This window comes from Patiria miniata, unplaced genomic scaffold (assembly GCF_015706575.1).
Source record: "Patiria miniata isolate m_02_andy unplaced genomic scaffold, ASM1570657v1 HiC_scaffold_25, whole genome shotgun sequence".
Lineage (NCBI taxonomy): Eukaryota > Metazoa > Echinodermata > Asteroidea > Valvatida > Asterinidae > Patiria > Patiria miniata.
Genome location: NW_024037064.1, coordinates 7475389 through 7493608, shown reverse-complemented (window position 1 = coordinate 7493608; position 18220 = coordinate 7475389). Strand labels below are relative to the sequence as shown.

The following is an 18220-nucleotide window of genomic DNA, read 5'->3' as shown; positions in this document are numbered from 1 at the left end:
CATTGGAGATGTTTGTAAAGACTTTGACTTTTTCTGCTTTTGCTTGGGTCACAGACTTTATCATAAAGCGCGTCCCAAAATACCCGCAACGTTTTTTTGCGAGGATCTAGTGTCACCGTGGGAACATGTGCTGTGATTATTTTTTATATCATTTTAAAGCTTGGAATCTGAACTTTATCCCTGGTAAGTATTGGTTTGATTTTCAAAAGGGTTTTGAAATGATTCGTGTTCAAATAAAGACATGTCAAAAACAACCTCAGCCGATTTCAAGGTAAATCTATCAATGTATATTTTCTAATGTGGGAAATGTTCATCATGTTCATGATGTGACGATCTCGTTGCCTTTTACTTTCTGTGTTTCCTATTCTTTTTAATCCACGTAGACTAAAACTTAATGAATTCTTCGTATCAAGTATGAAATTCAAGTGCAAGTACATATATGTACCTATTCAAAAAACACGCTCAAAGTGTGACTCGAGTTTCCATCTGATATTCCTTGAAATCGGTTGATTTTGTTTTCAACATGCCTTTATTTGAACATGAATCATTTTTAAAATCTTTTAAGTATCAAACCAACACTCGCCAGGGATAAAGTTCAGATTCCAAGCTTTAAAACGGTACAATAATGGCGGCACGTGTTTCTGCACCGACGCTAGAGCTTTGCAAACAATGAAAATGGTGGGTATTTTGGGACGCGCTGTAGAAAATTAAACTATATGTCTTTTGTGAAGAAAACTTTAAGTTGTTTTTTTGATGAATTTTGTACTAGCCATTTAACGTGCTCCAACAAAATGAGGAGTAAGTCTCAAGATATCGTTTGTGTTTTCTTTTCAAGACCCAATTCAATCAGATAAACTCAAATTTCTTCTAACATTTTTTAAGACTTACATGTTGTAAATCACATGTAACTTTTTTTTAAAATTAGAAATGTGAACGGCTTCTTATTTCTCGTCAAGAGAGGGCGCTATTATGTAAACATGGCGGGCTTGAGAAATGGATTATAGAAAGTAACCAGTCTTACATTTTGCTGTGCGTTCCTGTTTTTGTTTTCCACTTCTTGGTCTGCGGAGCTTTGAACCTCGCGAGGATCTGTTGTCTGGACCGGAGCATACAAGAAAAAGGTTAACTTAGTTTAAGCAAGGTATATGAGAACTAATATAGTTTTCAACACCTCAGTTATTGCTGTAAAAATGGTTAATAACAAAGTTAGTTTGGTATCTGAATTAAAGGGAATATACATCATTTGCTTTTGCTTTAATTTTCAGAAATGGATGGAATTTGGGGGTTGGAAATATATAGCAAATATAGTTACACTGACTTTTTTGAGGTTTTAAATTCGAAAATGCTATAAAAACCAAGAAAAACAATCATTTTCCTGTAGTCTGGTTCCTTGACTCCATATAAGAAGGAACAGAGCAGTTTACATACATTGGGGAATTGTATGGTCAGGGAACCAGTCTAGCTGGCTTGTACCCGTTCATAAGTGTGTGATCGATTGCAAACAAGTGCGATGGTCAATTGGGGTCAGTATTTGAAAAAAAAGCCAGTTTTTTCCAACGCAGGTCGGCCGACCAGCGTTGGAAATTGATACAAAAATACCACTTTTCTTGAAAATGACAGTATACCAGGTGCCATGATTTTACAGGATGCTTTACACTGTCATTCACTAACAGTCCAGCAAGGCATTTCAAAATGATTTGGTGGTTTTATTTTTTGATGTTTGCAAATGTTGTATTTTCCCTTTAAGTAGTCCAGGTCAAAGGTCATTCGGGATAAAATCACCGATGCTATGTTAGACGATGTAATGGGAATGCCCTTTCTGGTTGAAATAAACAATTGACTTCATGCGTCTGTCTCCCTGCGAGTTCACCCACACTTATATGGGGTTTATGGGTACCACTATTATTGGGCCCTAATCCCCTTCACTTGTTCTCCTTTGTTCCCTTAGAAAGCTCAAAACCCATAGCCTTAGGGTTTGGGGTACTTCAATTTCTAAAGACAGACTTGTGGGGTACCATTGTCCCTATTGTTGCCCTTTGTTCCCGGTACCCCATAAGTGCCAATATGTAAGGGCATGCACTTTTGATGGCGGTTTGATTATCCTGAATGACTGGTAACCCATATCGTGGTCTATTGGCTTTGTGCATGGATGGTAGAGGGCGCTATGTTCATTTCTGCAGATCTCACCTTGGCTTGCATACTAGCGGCCCGGGTGAGCTGACTTTCCATGACCTTTATCCTGGTTGTGATTCCACTCAGTTCTCTGAAGAGTTTCTCCGTTGGATTAACATCATACACGGATTTCATTCTCTGCAAATACACAGAAACAAAGTGCTTAATACAATGACAATATTATAAGTTATCCCGCGAGCGCTCGTGGAACACGGAATAATGTAGTGCGTCTGTGTCCCACCGACTGGTATGTGGGACACAGACGCACTACATTTTCCATGTTCCACGAGCACGAGCGCGCTAATGAATTCATCTTCAAGCAAATTGATGCACTACAAAGATTGAAAACCCAAGCTGTAAACGAACTTAATAGCAGTTGTTTTATTTATTACATGTGCGTGTTTGTACAGAATAGCACTAGCATAGAATTTCGCATGGACCTTGGCCGTGCTACATGGTTATATGCATGAGTACTTTCCTTACACACAAATATGTACATTAAACTTGATTTAAACCATTGCTATGACGTCACACTATTGTTAAAAGTGTGGATCCGGATCTACGAATCTCTTACACTGGTCACAAAGTGCGGATTCGGAACGACGAATCTTTAGTAAAGTGTGGATTCGGAATTACGAATCCACACTTTGAACATGTCAGACAATTGTTCTCCACAATGAGCATGAAAACGACCGTCTGCGTGAAAATTTGCTTTCCGAAAATTACCAATGCATCTTCACTGTCAGATTTTCCGCCATCACTGCAAAATCTACTTTTAGTCAGAAAGAAATCGTTGTCTGAATTATCCATTTTGACGTAAGGAGCCTATACACACAAAATGACTTGGTTGTACAAATGTGTCGATACACATGCTAAACACGCCAGGAAACAATGTTGCAACCTGACGCCACTTCCGCGCTTGTGTACAATGTCGATGGAGAGTCATTTCAAGTATTATCCTAACAATTTTGGAAACATTTATCAGTCCCAGTCTTATCATCATTTTTGCCACCGACGAATGGCCTTTATTGAGATGATATATGAAGAAAATTGTGGCGTCAGGTTGCAGCATTCTTTCCAATACTTCTGTTGACACAAATGTTTAAGTCGAAAGAAAAACCCTCGCAAGTGTGGATTTTTAATTAACGAATTCACTCGGCGCTTCGCGCCTCGTGAATTCTTGAATTACGAATCCACACTTTCCCGTGTATTCTCCTTAACATAGCCCACTGAATCTACATACTTATGTACATGTTCCTGTACATGTATGCATGCACTTAATGTACGGGTATGTACAGTGGCAGCCATGGGAGGACCAAGACTTGACTGACATGGCTTCACGTGTATGTGCATTGTAATAGACCAATGTACTACCAGTCATTTACGATGCCTCAATATCCTGGTTCCCTGCTGCACATTTCAATACTTGTGGCTACTAGTTACCAGTGATGCCATCAACCTCAGAAAGCTGGTCTTAAATAGGGCGCCCTCTACTGTTCCGACGTACCTGATATAGTTCCTTTTCCTGTTCTAACATTTCCTTCAACGTCTGCATTCGCTCATTCTTCAACTCTGCATCTTTCTCCGGCTAATAAGAAATTATGAAATGAAATCAGCAGCGTAAATAAAATTTGAGTACGACACACAAGCACTAAGATTTTTTTTAAGGAAAGAGTTGTACAAAAATGAAATTCAAATAGAGATTTGGTATTTGTTTTTGTGACAAATGCGGGCAATGGGGCCCGACACTATATGGTTGAACGTTGTTTCAGTTCATTCATGAACAATTCGCCGTGGCCTCGTGATGTGGAACATTGAATTCGTGGTCTGCAGGTTGTGGGTTCGAGTCCAGCCTGCGGCTATGGTGCCTGTGCCCTTGGGCAAGGCACTTTGTCACTCATTGCTTCTCCCAACCCAGGAGTAAATGGGTACCTGTGAGGGCAGAGGTGGCCATTGTGGTTTATATTAGCTGCTTTGCACCAAAATGGCAGCATTGAGCTGTATAAAACACCGGGAGTTAACTTTTGTTGGTATACCGTTAGAGGGTTTCCTTTCAAATTTATCCCCCAATGAAGATTTTTGTTTTTGTGATTCTAGGCAAATGCATGCCTATAGAAGCACATTTCTGGTATGGCTACTAGCACGTTAATGGCGCTGCACAGATGGCTACTAAAAAATAGATCTTCAGTACCAACAGCTTTCAATATGGAGTTTGACCAAGCCTCTAACGTCGTTGGGGTTCACCCAACATATGCTCATCTAAAAATAAACCTTTTATAGCTTTCTCATCTTTTCATGGGCATAATAAAAATATGCTCTGAGCTACAAAAATGAACAGTTTGTGGCTACACTGCACGGAATATTAATTTTCCACTGACTGAAACTTTGGGCATTATGATGGACTTTTTGCAGCATGGAGATGCAAACGAAAAAAAAAATATTCTAAAATACTTCCCCCCCCCCCAAAAAAAAACATTCCCCTCAAGATTTCATACTTTTTCCCAATCTCAAAATCTAGAATTACAAGCCTGAACCAATTTGTCGGATAGCCTTTAAGCGATTAGCCAAGTAAAGTGAAATTCTACGGATGCAAGTTTTTTTTCGTACCCGGTACGTGGCAAATTCCACGCTCCTTTAGGACTAACAAATAGAAGCACATATTGAATGAAAGGGAAAGATGATTCTGTGGGCCATATGCCAGCCATCTGCGCTGACATTCCGAGCCCTGGACAGAAGTCCAGCGTTCTCATCCATCAAACGATCTTTTGCCTCCGTCTTTGGGATTTTCGGCCAGGATTTCTTTTGGCTGGCCAGGTTTGCAGCAGTGCGCAAGAGAGTGTTTACATTTTGGGGAGATTGTTGGAATGCCTAGGCATGCTAGGTTTTGTGATTGATATGGTTAGATACAATCGTGAGAAGGAACATGCTCTTAAAATGTGTTTGAGTTTATCAAAATTATTTCAATTGGGAGATTTTATTTGGATTTCTTGGGGGTGGGCTGAAATGACAAAATAAAAAAAAATTGTTTGGGATCTGTTAAACCTTTTCATGTGTACAAGCGTTAACATTTTAAAAACAAATTAAACAGGAAAGCTGAAAATGAGATCTTTCTAGAAATGAAGCTTTTAATTTTTTTTTTTTAATGTTTTGTTTGGGAAGTTGAGCTGGGTTGCTTTGGAGTGGGTTGGGCTTAGTTGGCTTGTGTGGGTTGGTTTGCATTAGGTTGCATTAGGTTGGGTTGGGTTGGGTTGAGCTGGGTTGAGTGGGTTGGGCTGGGTAAGGGTTGGGTTGGGTTGGGATGGGTTGGGTTGGGTTGGGTTGGGTTGGGATGGGTTGGGTTGGGTTGGGTTGGGTTGAGTGGGTTGGGCTGAGTAAGGGTTGGGTTGGGTTGGGTTGGGATGGGTTGGGTTGGGTTGGGTTGGGTTGGGTTGGGTTGAGTGGGTTGGGCTGAGTAAGGGTTGGGTTGGGTTGGGTTGGGATGGGATGGGTTGGGTTGGGTTGGGTTGGGTTGGGTTGGGTTGAGTGGGTTGGGCTGGGTAAGGGTTGGGTTGGGTTGGGTTGGGATGGGTTGGGTTGGGTTGGGTTGGGTTGGGTTGAGTGGGTTGGGTTGGGCTGGGTAAGGGTTGGGTTGGGTTGGGTTGGGTTGGGTTGGGTTGGGTTGGGTTGGGTTGGGTTGGGTTGGGTTGGGTTGGGTTGGGTTGAGCTGGGTTGGGCTGGGTTGGGTTGGGTTGGGTTGGGTTGGGTTGGGTTGAGCTGGGTTGGGCTGGGTTGGGTTGGGTTGGGTTGGGTTGGGTTGGGTTGGGTTGGGATGGGATGGGTTGCACTGGGTTGAGCTGGGTTGGATTGGATTGGGTTGGGTTGGGATGGGTTGGGTTGGGTTGGATTGGGTTGGGATGGGTGGGTTGGGTTGGGTTGGATTGGGTTGGGATGGGTGGGTTGGTTGTGTTGGACTGGGTTGGGTTGGGTTGGATTGTGTTGGGTGGATTGGATTTGCATTGGGGTGGATTGGATTTGCATTGCGTTTGATTTGCATTGGGCTGGGCTGGGCTGGGCTGGGCTGGGCTTGTCTGGGCTGGGCTGGGCTGGGCTGGGCTGGGCTTGTCTGGGCTGGGTTGGGTTGGGTTGGGTTGGCTTGGCTTGGTTTGGGCTGGGCTAGGCTGGGCTGTGCTGGGAAAGGTTAGGTAGAATAACTCACCGTCACTGCTACAGGTCGTGTGACTTCACGTCGTTGGTTTGGTTTGGCCGTTGCGTTGCCCTGATGAGGAGGCGATAACGGTGATTGGTTCTTCATTCCTGGCGGCAGGCCAAGCAATGTTAACGCTGCGTAAGATGCCGCTACATCCCCCAAAAAATACAAACAGTCTAGTCATTCATAGACACATGGAATTTACAATCAAACAACCCTTTAAACTTGCATGGATAATTTATCTCTTATCTAAAAGGTGATTTATTTGTCGTAATGAACCCTCTTCATGCACATCTTGGGAAACCGTTAAGTCTTTTTTCCAAGAGCAAGATCCTTTGGGACAGACTGTTCAGTGGAAGTGAGGCTGAATGAAATCTTCGGCAGCCACACTGCTGAATTGATCTACTCGATCAAGTGATGGCTGGTCCACTGGGAAATTCTACATTCATGCAGTCGGCAATAGAGCAATCAATCTATACACCGATCCTGGATGTGAGAAATGCTTCGCTGTAAGCTCTATCTGTCGAACATATAATGCTCGTAATACCGTACATGTACCCTAAAACCATGAAAACTGATGTACAAGTATTGAATCAAGAGTGGTTTTCTACCTAAAAATATATAAATTTTGTGTTAATAATTCGAGCACTTTGAATCTGGGCAATAATCTGATCATTTTGAAAATGAAGTTGATGAAATGTGAAGCAAAAAAATGGTAACTCAGCAACTCATGCAGTGACCATTTTTTACCTTTTTTAAAATCAATTAAGAAGAGAAATTAATATCAGCAAGCTTTTACCAATTGTTTTGTACACGTCAATATCCAAACAACATGGAATTACTCATGAACTTTTGTGCCAAAAAGTTGACGCTCCTTTTGAGAAACATCATACTAGAATCAAACGTTCTCTGTGCATGCTACCTTTACAAGAGGATATATTTTCCGGACTGTGGGGATGGAATGCTTGACTTTGTTATTCCAAAACATGAAAAAGCGTGAATCAGTCATATGCCTGAAATCTAGCGTCCCTGTGTGTATTGTGTGGCAGTGGGAAGAACGTACCGCTATACTATCGTTTCGGACCGCAAGTCATAAAAACTCAATACGTTTAATTGACGCATACTGACACGTAAATGGAGACTGACACAGGATTGACTGTAACAGATACTCACATCGGATGAGTTTCACAACTTCAAGGTGATTGCAAGACGTGACTAGAGTCCCATTCACCTGAAAAACGATACAAGAACGCCAATAACGGTTAATAGAGGGTTGGACCATCAGTGCGACATTCATTACTTCAACACCTGACAGCCTCGTTCTTTGGAAAATTAAAACTTCTCCTCGCGCGAGGACAGTGATGAATGAGGCTTGGCAATGTGATGTCAAGATGCTGGAATTGTTTTGGCAGATCTTTGGGTTCTGTGTGTTTTGCTAATGTGAAATCTGTTAATCAAAGTGGAGATTTGCTCAGAGTGGGCATTTGTACTATACAATACATGTAGTCTGGCTATTCCTCATTTTCGATTACAAAATTCTAATCCATTGATGTACATTGTAGAATGGCTACATGTACTTGTTGGAAGTCTTTTCATGCATTTGGTCTGCACAATGGGCCAGACTTAGCCTATTCATTGGTGTGATGGGTAATCCTATACAATAGCACTGCCCAGCTCACAAGTGTCAGTGAGTGACTCAGTAAATCAATCAGGTACAAAGAGGACTATGGGCTCCGTGCGTGAACACAAGAGGGCGCTTTTCTCTCCAGTAGGGAGCACACTACGTGCGCGTACTGGTTTAAGCACATACATGTATGGTACATGTACGAAGTACACACGACAACAACAAAGCCATAGCTCCTTTGCATTAGCGTCAGGCGTCGTTATTTGGAATGAAGTGGTCTCCCCCAACTCTCCCTTTCTATACCATTGAGGGGTACCGGTACTCCATGCACGAAGCGGATAGGCTGGCCATCTCTGAGACCAGAAAAATGGTAAGCCGCATACACACACATGTAGGCATATGTGTATTTGCTGGCAATTGGGGACCCCCTATTGTCCCTCTTTTTGTACAATGTACTTCAACTTTTTAGGAAGACCTCCCATATGTTTTGTACACAAATTCACATTGAGGACCTCTCAGGAATTGGGGACCCTATTGTCCTCTATTGTTCAACGTCCTCTATAGAATGCAGAAACAAAATGATACATGCACAGGCAGTTTTCATTACATGTAAACCAACAATGTATGGGTAACAGGACGATAGAAATGTATCTCACACCATAATAATAATAATAATAATAATAATAATAATGGAGTCTTACATATAGCACACGTATCTACCAACACCTACGGCTTTAGGTCCCATCCGAAGGACGAAGCAATAACGGTAAAGTGCCTTGCTCAAGAGCACAAGCACCATGTTCCCATAGGCTACACAAGGCATTTGCATTTGCGCTTCTTTCCCAATTTGCATTATGAGCAGCTCACAAGAAAAAAAAAACATCAACGTGCTTGGTGAAATCTTAGAACAATTTTGTAAGCCTAATCCGATCAGTGGATGCTCAAACCCTCTGGCTGAGGGAAAAAGAATTTAAATTTGAATATTGAGATCACAAGGGGTTATGTTGTGAATAGTGCTGGTGGCACTGAGACTGGTGCTGTAGAGAGTACAATCAGTATGTTGTTTAACTGCTTGGAGGTGATTGGGTACTATTCCATACTTTGTAGAACACTAGTGCACAAAAACTATACAAATCCTTTTTCTGGGCAGTCCAATGTACATGTACACGACATGTACATCTTGTGTCCCCACTGCAGAACATGGTAGATGTGTATACATTGTACATGTACAGTATACAGGTATGCCTTTTCACAACACTTTTAGAAGATTTCAATTTTTGAAATTGCTAAAGTTCCATTTGATCAATAAAAAAAAACAGTGAAAACATCTCTTTAACAAAATTTGACATATTGTTAGCTGAAAACAAGATGTTTTTCCCCCCGTTTTTATGGAATCCGTGTACAAGTACATGTACCGTACCGGTACCGTAGCACTTCAAGTGATACACAGACAATTTATCCGGCAAATTAATTGTTGTTCGGGTTTGCGCACATTCTAATGAACATTAGCCGTACTTCTCCTCAGGAACATGCATTTATGACATCCTAAACTAGTGCGCTTCTGCATTACATATAGGGACCTGTACATTCCGAGGACAGACACACAATAACAGAACAACAGATTCTTTGTTGTCCTTGAACGTACATTGTTTGTTGAAAAAAAGTCCTTGAATGTAACTGTGTGTGCTTGGTACATGTATGGGAGAGTGTTTTATATGACAAAGGGAATGACAATGTCTTGTCCTCAGACGTAATGCTAAAATATCGGTGTAACTGTGGGCACAAGCAGTGTGCTCCAAACACTACTCTCCTGAGTGATCAAACAGCGCCCTCTACTGTTCATGCTCAACTCCACTGTGAATCATTCATTTCGAAGCTAATGGAATAAGAAGATCCCTGCGCCATCTGACGGCAAGCATGCAGCAAGACAACCACAAGGCGCGATCAAGAATTCGCACCATTTAACGGACATGAAGGAATCAACTACAGATGTGACTTTTAGAAGACTTCAGAAACCCAAGAGTGGCGAACGTGACGGTGTCTAAAGAAACGGCATTCCGATAGGTCGGTCCATGTGTATACGGTCTGTCAGTCTACTGCCGTGCCAACCACGGCAGGAATGTGGACTTTTCAGCCTGGAATGCAAGACTAATGGTAGCACTGACAGACCCTAATACTGCTGTCATAAACAACAGATAACCAATGCTCGACGTAAACAGATTCGTATTAAATAAGCCTCAGACAAATCGAATAATTAAATATTTGACTGAATATTCATATTCCATACTCAAGGTAAACAGGATTGCAGTACAGCTGAGACAATCTGAAATAATCAAATATTTAAATTTAATTGAATATTCATACACTGTATATTCAATCCTGAAAGAGAACTGGTTAGCACAATGGTGCAAGTTTGAATTAGGCCTATTCAATATTAAAATATCAAACTTTGTGTCTGATTGAATATTCATATTTTTGAGGCGACAGGTGAATACAAATATATGTAATCAACAAAGTTACAATAGCGTTTTATAATATTGCTCACAATCGCCTACAATGTACCTGTAAATGGCATACACCAGTATACATTTGTATCCACGATGTACCAGTTTTCGAGGGTGTAAGGATTTATTTCTTGTAAGCAAGAGAAAAACAATGAAAAATTTTGGGCTGGCGGTGGAACACGTACTGCACACACAACAAATCAACTGGTTGTGTGGTACGAATCTGCGAGTGTGCCTTGCTACTGGTACAGGGTCAAACCTCGAAAACTTGATGCCTCCAAAACAGGTACAGGGACGATTTATCATTGTTTCAATTTTATGAATATTCATTGATGGTAGCAATATGAACAAGTTTCAGGATATAACAAAATAACAGAATTTCAACTCTTTAGTAGAGTTTGTTTTCTTTACACTACATGTATAACTGATTTAAAATAAAACAACAAGCCAAGCCCATACAGTGCCGTTGGTCTGTGAGTACACAAAATGCTTCACCTGATTCAGAATGGTTATTCACTGCAAGTCTTTACCTGTGCAACTGATCTACACAATGGTTCCCCTATTCACTGACATTATGGGTAATCCTATACAACAGCACTGCCCAGCCGACAAGTGACAGCGAGTTTGTGAGCCAGTCAGTGAGGTGCAGACTATTGGCAGGAGTAGTGGTGTGCATTTTCGGGTAGTATGGGAACTAGCTACCCAATTGAAAAAAATTAAAACGTGGGTACCAAACCCAACCCCAAAATTGAAATCTCGGAAGTTGCTGTTGATGTTCAGATTGTGCATAAAGGTCCGCACTACTACATCGGTGCGTTAAAATGTAGCAAGATAGAAGTGTGAACAATGAGCTTTATAGCTTTACGGCGAAAACTGCAACTTCGCCAGCGCTGCGTCACAAATATGAAATATGTTTTGTTTTCCCACTAGTCCGGTTTTCGCTTTAAATACTTTCCACAAATGACATACAAAACATTTCTTTTTTATTGAGAAGTTAGGCCCTTCTAGGTCATTTGTGAAGTTGGTTACGGGTGCCCGATCCCATAATCTGGAACCGGTTCCTAACATCAACGCTCGGGTACTCGGGTACCCGGTTCCGATGCACAGCCCTAGGCTGGACTAGCAAAAAAACAACTCAGAGATGACTTCTGAATTCTGACAATGTTGATTCATTTTTGCCAAGCTTGTCACTTTTCCAACATTGTAAGCTCTTTTTCCCAGTGGCTTCTCATGCCTACTTCAGTTTCCCACTCATGTGACATCGAGTGCATGCTTGAAGCATAATGGGATTTGCAAATGGGTTAACATTCACGGCAGGCACGCACACAATTGAACATCCTAACTATAACGTTCGCGCTGATGGTCTAGCTGTTTGCCGTGAGCTACGAGAACATTACATTACGTGACTTAGTAAATGTGAGTGAGCGGAGCGTTTCGTTGGGAAGATGCCCGACGACTGAATTGTCACATCAGCAGAAATGTCTACTGATGGATTTTTGTTTGGTTAAGGTTTATGACAGATACAGGCGTGGAACTGCGAATTTAGAAGAAGAAAAACGAGGAAACTCAAAACACAAGACTTTCTGCAGTATCTTTCAATTTGTAATGGCATTCACGCGAAGCAAAAAGCAAGGAAATCAGCACATCCAAGGAAAAGTTGCATGCCTGTTGATACCGGTATTTTACTTTTTATTTCATGATGATTATGTTTACAGTTAAACAAACTCACATGTAATTTTACAGTTGACCAATATTTTCCTTGTAAATGAAGAAAAGTGTTCACTTATCTTGATTATGGTGGAGTTTTATAAAAAAAAAAAAGAAGTCCGAGTCCAAAATATATAGGGCCTATTTCCCCATTGAAGTGTTCAGGGAGAGATGGACTTTGAACAAGTCTTCTTAGACTTTGTTGTTACAACATCTGAAAGGCCGACTTTTGCCATACTTAAGTTAAAAGCCTTCTATAACAGGTACTACACGGATTTTGAATTAAATTATTGATTGCCTAAAAAACAAACAGAAAAAGCAAAAACAACGAATAATAGGCCTCCCTCTTCCATTCACGATAGTTGCACACACATGTTTACATTACATACCAAGTGTGGGCATTCCTTTGCTTTCGTGAAGTTAAGAAAAACCTCTGAAAAAAACTCAATTTACTCTCACTGTGAAAACACTTTCAACCAAATTTTTTTTCTACATGTAGGCCTACATGTATGATTCCCTTTAGTGTTTCTCTTCATTTTGCCACTGATAAACCTAACCCCAAAATGCATCTAAACCTGTTTTCCAGAAATGGGGAAACACTGTGTGGACTTGGCCAAGTCCACACAACGTCGCCTCTACCTGGTTTATGTGGACCTCTGTTGTTTGGAAGTCCACACAGTGAATGTAATGCCTACCCACACACCCATGCATGTACATGTACATTAGTGATCGTACATTAGATCATCATACATTTACTGGTACTCGAAGATAATCCACTGAACAAGTACATGTACATGACAATGTTAAATGGGACACACAGATGCATTTTCAAGGATTCAATTTTTGAAATTACATTTTTAAAATTTCATCATCATCATGCAAAATCTCACAGAAATCCAGCAACGCCACATGAACGTACATGTAAGTGTGAAGCTTGCTAAACCAAACAAGTCTAAACTTTCCAAGCAGTGATTGATGCAATTTTGCAGCACATGGACGTACATCACATATTCTGCAAGCGTTGTCACGATATCGGACAAAATTGCTCCTAGTTTTATCTTCTTGTTTCACTGTCAACTTTGAAAAGGGCGATGGAAACTAGAGCCGTGCTGTAACGGCCTGGGCCGTCAGACAGTAATTTAACAAACACGGACAGGAAACATGAGATAAAACCAACCATGACTTACACAAGACGCGACAGAAAATCCATAAGTATCAATCCACAGCTTCTAAGTCAACACAACTCCGTTCCACATCAACACACGAGGCTCCGAACTTTAAAAAAAACTGAAGTCTGTCAAAGTGCGAACGTGGATGGATAAAAAGACCAGCGATGTGATTTCCTCGGTAAGACTTAAGCATCCCTGGAGTTGTAGGCTCAGCTGTGTGCAGAGTTTGTGGTGTGTCTCCGTCTGTAGCGCGGTGCAAATATGAGACAGCGTTTGGTGAGCGTGTGTGTGTGCGGCTGAGGGGGGGGGGGTGTAGAGAATGACCACATCTGTCTCTGTATCTCTGAAATGGCAGGGCTATGAATAGCTCCTATGGCTGAGTGACAGGCACGGCGGAATGGCAGCCACATACTGGGAGACCTCGCAAAGACGTCAAATTATAAGCGGGATAGCATCATCAAAATGTGGCTTGTCGTAAAGGGGCACATCATCAGTGAACATCCGTAAAATGCCAATTTTCATTATACGCTTCTCCACTCACACTTCTACAAAGCTTCATACTAGCAAATATTGGCTCTTCAATAACAAATCACGCCGACAGAAAATAACATGATTGACAGTGCTTCAAAACAATTTTAGGAAGTTTTGAAGACATTTCGAACTAATTTAAGCACAAAGTCTAGAGCAGTTCTTGACAGTTCTAGAGCAGTTCTTGACAAGAAATTGCTTCTCTGCTGTTGGGAATTAAAAAAAAAATTATGAAAGAATTTTTGAATGAAATGCATACATGTACATATATATACCTTAAATCTACACAGCATGGCTCAAGTCTAGAAAATCCATGAAGATGCACACGTTCTTCAGCTACGCAGTTGTAAATGTATGTATGCATACTGGTACACTGTACAGTACATGTACATGTATGGCAAGTATATGGATCATTGCCTAAAAATTGGGCGTTCTAAAACTTAACTTATGCCCTTTGGAAAACCAGTTCTCAGTATTCCGGACCTTTCTAAAGTACTATAAATAAAGGCACAAAGAAACGTACACAATATATGCGGCTGAAAAAGTTGAGCCATTGTGAGTGCAGACTCACACCCCATCTGAAAATGGAATCGCCCACTGGAATTGCTGTTACTGTGCACTTTGAGGAGTGAATTTGGGAATTCCACTTTTATACAAGGGGGTGTGCCTAACGTTCTCACTTACTTTGGCACTGAATTATAAAAAAAAAAGGTGTTAAATTACATTGAGTTTTCTAGTTTGTTTACTTTTCAAGCGTTTATTAAGTTGTACAATATGGAGGGGTGTGTGTAATGGAAGAGTCCTTGTATGCACTTTATATTTGAGGTCAAGGAAAGGTCGTGTTTTCTTCATTCTGAGCGCTTGATGGCAGTCATATGGTACAATCAAACTATTCAACACAAACAGCATGCCTAAACTGGATACCAGTCCTTAGATGTGAGAATAGGCAGTTTCTAAATAATCAAATTGGATGATCGTGTGTCAAAGGTCGCAAAGGCTGCAAGGGGTGATTTTTGAATTTATTTTGATTTTTAGATTTATTGGTAAGTTGTTATTTTGATACATGTATATCTTTTACACATTGTTTAAATAAAAAGTACAAACATCGAGGAATAAAGTGTCTTTAAGGAAACCCAGTTGGCATCTTTCATTTTCACAACTACAAAAGATGAAACTTTAGAAGCCACTTGCTTGACATGTTAATACATTATGCAAACTTTTACAAAATGTAAATAGCCATAACTTGTCAACGGAATGTCTGATTGAATATGAAGTGCAACAAGCAGTATTGTATTTGTAGGGAGAATTTCATTCTCTTTTCTAATACTTGAATTCAGGGATGTTTAAAAATCCAGAAATCATGAACAAAACAAATTCTGAAATAGAAAAAATCTCGATGAATGTTAGTTTACCCAAAGTTCTGTCCTATTGTTTAGCACATTGTACAATGTACATGAACATAAACATGATACAGTCGATTCTCGTTAGTACAAACTCTGTTAATACAAAATTCTGGTTATAACGAATATAAAGCCTTGGTCCCGACTGTGCATTTATGTGCACAATGAATGGGACTGATGTTCCTCTTAATACAAAATTCTGATATAACGAACAATTTGGCTAGGTCCGAACGAGTTTGTTATAACAAGACTCGACTGTACAAAGAATTCCATATTTCAAAAGGGTTTATTAGAAATCACAAAAGCAGGAGAAATCATGTCCAACCCCCCCCCCCAGAAATCAAAAAATGTCTGACAAATCTCAACCCCTTCTTTAATGTGCTAAGTATTATACAGTTGCTCACTTCAAAAACTCCTTGAAATTTTCGCCCCCTAGCCAGCGTTAGCCACTTCACTCAACGACTCATGAAATCACACAGTGGCTATTTATATTTCATCCAGTATTATCTTGTATCTCCCGGTTGCATGTAGTTCCTCGCAGCAATCCTCGTAATGACACCGAGACGACTGTTTCCTATTCGGACGGAAACTCGGTTCCTTCATGATAGGACTACTTTAAGGAGCGAAAGGGGCAGTTGCGGGATTAAGGATAAAACGGTTGCCGTAGCAACTAGAGTGGCAACTTTTCTTTTTTTTGGGCTCGAACAGAAGGGGAGGGGGTGTGACATTTGCAAATTTTGACCTTTTTTTTTTAGTCACCAAAATTGTCAAAAAGGCTTATTAAAGCTCAGCGCGAAAGCAAATACCAATAGGAATTGTTGATGTCACTGCAAGATTTCGCCCTGCGAATTCTCAAAAGTTGAGCACTTTTCAACTCTGGTGAATTTCGCAGAGACTATTTTGTGATTGTGAAATTTGTTATGCATTCAATTTTTGTTCAAAGTATTCGACAAACCTTAAGTTGATTTACTGGCAGCAAATATGCATAAACCACCATGAGAAGCGCCCCTTACAGTTCAATGTTGTCCAACTTTAATTGGTCACCAAAATTGTCTTGGCAACAAAACTGTGTCACATTTAGACATGTATGCCAAAATGCACAGCGCCACCTAGTGTTCTATCGTGTCCAGTCCCACCATGGACATCTTAACAAAACCTAGACCTGCCATTTACATATATAAATTACGTTGCGTGTTTGTAATAGCAAAATACTGCATCTTGTAACCGCCATGTTACACAAACGCTCATTCTGCTTGTGAAAAACGCAAACGCCATGTGACCGTCTCCTGTGCGCCTTTGAAGAGCGTCCTATAAAATAGCAGTTATACTACGCAGCGCTTTGATTATAACAGAAATTTCAGGCAAATGGCAGGTGTAAGTGTTTTTTTCTTTAAGGTGTCTAAGACTCCCGCTGCATTCAGAAGCGCCCCCATGTGTCAGATGATGTCCAGTTCTCGCAACTTCTTGCCACTCTTACCACAAAAGCATTATCATTTTAGCCAAGACTCTGATCTCTTAAAAACTGGCTTTTCCGATTCTTTTTCTTTTTAGGTGGGGAGGAGGTTAATATAAAGGAATTTAAACTCCAGCAAAGAATATTAAATACATAATGGGCCATTCATTAAAATTCTAAAACTTTTGTTTCTCATAAAAGTCAGTGCTAAAAGTAATGTAAAGGATTTCGGGCTAAATGCCATGTGCACTGCACATGTGCAGTATTTTCAATTAAGCATTCATTCATCTTTCGTCCCATGAGGCTCGTCAATTTGTTTCTCTTCGTGCCGTCTCTATCTGCAGATAATTTATGTCTTGGGGCCGTCTCTCTCTCCGGTGTACATGTACTCTCTATTGATCGGGTCATTGTGTATAGGCAATGCCATGTAAAGTAATACAGTCCACAAACTTAATTAAAGGTGCAATCACAGATCTACATGTCTTACTCAAGAAATGTTTTGTGCAAATATCTACATGTACGCCTCTGAAATGTACAATGTATCAAATACAGGGCAAGTCAAAAGAAAGTGATAGAATTTGAAAAATATTTGAAAATTATTTGGCTTACTCCATTTCATCAGAAAAAAACAGAAGGAAGTACATCTTATTGACTTGTAACGGTGAAAATTTCACAAAATTTGCATGTTCTATTCCAAAGTTATGTCTATTTTAAATAAAAAGATTACAAGACTCGGCTGTCCACCACTGATCATTTACTGTTCTACCGGTACGAACTGATGAATACCCATTAAATACAATGAAACATGGACATTTTCCCACCTCCATGAATGAACGAGAACTTGCAAAGGAAAACATACAGAATCACCATCAATATTTCAGCCGAAAAAATGACTTGTTCCTCATATTCAAAACACAAAATCTGACAGTAGAAAAAAGTTTCGGTTTTGATTTCAATCATTAAAATCTCATTTATATTTGAATGCTTGTGTGTAATCTGTAATTGTCACTAAAAGCTCAATAGCTTCCAATGGCTTTCGTTCTTTTAGTAAAACATGCGTAACTTCTGATAGCATGGATCAATTTCAGTCATTCTTTTCTTTTTCAGCTGAGTGGACGAACATGCTCTTTTAATGTACAAATGTATACATGTACATGTACTTCATTGATGTATCAAATTTGATTGCTTTTTAAGGAAAGAAATCTTTAACTTGGGTCACTTCTTTTGGACTCAGCCTGTAATGACAAATACGGTACTTTCGTGATTATATTTTCCTGGCCCACTTTTTTTTAAAACATTTTTCCTGCAATTTTTTTGTTGACAGCAACGGGCGCTGTTGTGATGATGGCTTTGCTGGTACACATTCCACAATTCAAGTACTTTTAGATGTTTAAACGTTTACACAAAACAATGTTTTCATTTACAAATTTTCCAAAACATTTAAACAAAACCCCAATTATAAAAAGGACCTACCTGT

At 40.2% G+C, this 18220-nt stretch overlaps 1 protein-coding gene across 12 annotated transcripts in view; it reads right to left on the bottom strand.

Moving 5' to 3' along the window:
- LOC119733277 (rho guanine nucleotide exchange factor 11-like) overlaps positions 1-18220 on the bottom strand; it is a 98460-nt gene that overhangs the window by 46173 nt on the left and 34067 nt on the right. For 11 of the 12 annotated variants that reach the window (XM_038206876.1, XM_038206867.1, XM_038206869.1 and 8 more), the window contains exons 5-9: positions 7532-7589; positions 6368-6507; positions 3680-3760; positions 2189-2310; positions 1022-1103 (exon numbers count right to left, since the gene is read on the bottom strand). In XM_038206876.1, coding sequence (XP_038062804.1) covers positions 1022-1103; positions 2189-2310; positions 3680-3760; positions 6368-6507; positions 7532-7589 — 483 coding nt within the window. Of the gene's footprint in view, positions 1-1021; positions 1104-2187; positions 2311-3679; positions 3761-6367; positions 6508-7531; positions 7590-18220 lie in introns of all 12 variants that reach the window. The other variant, XM_038206865.1, reaches the window with a different exon arrangement.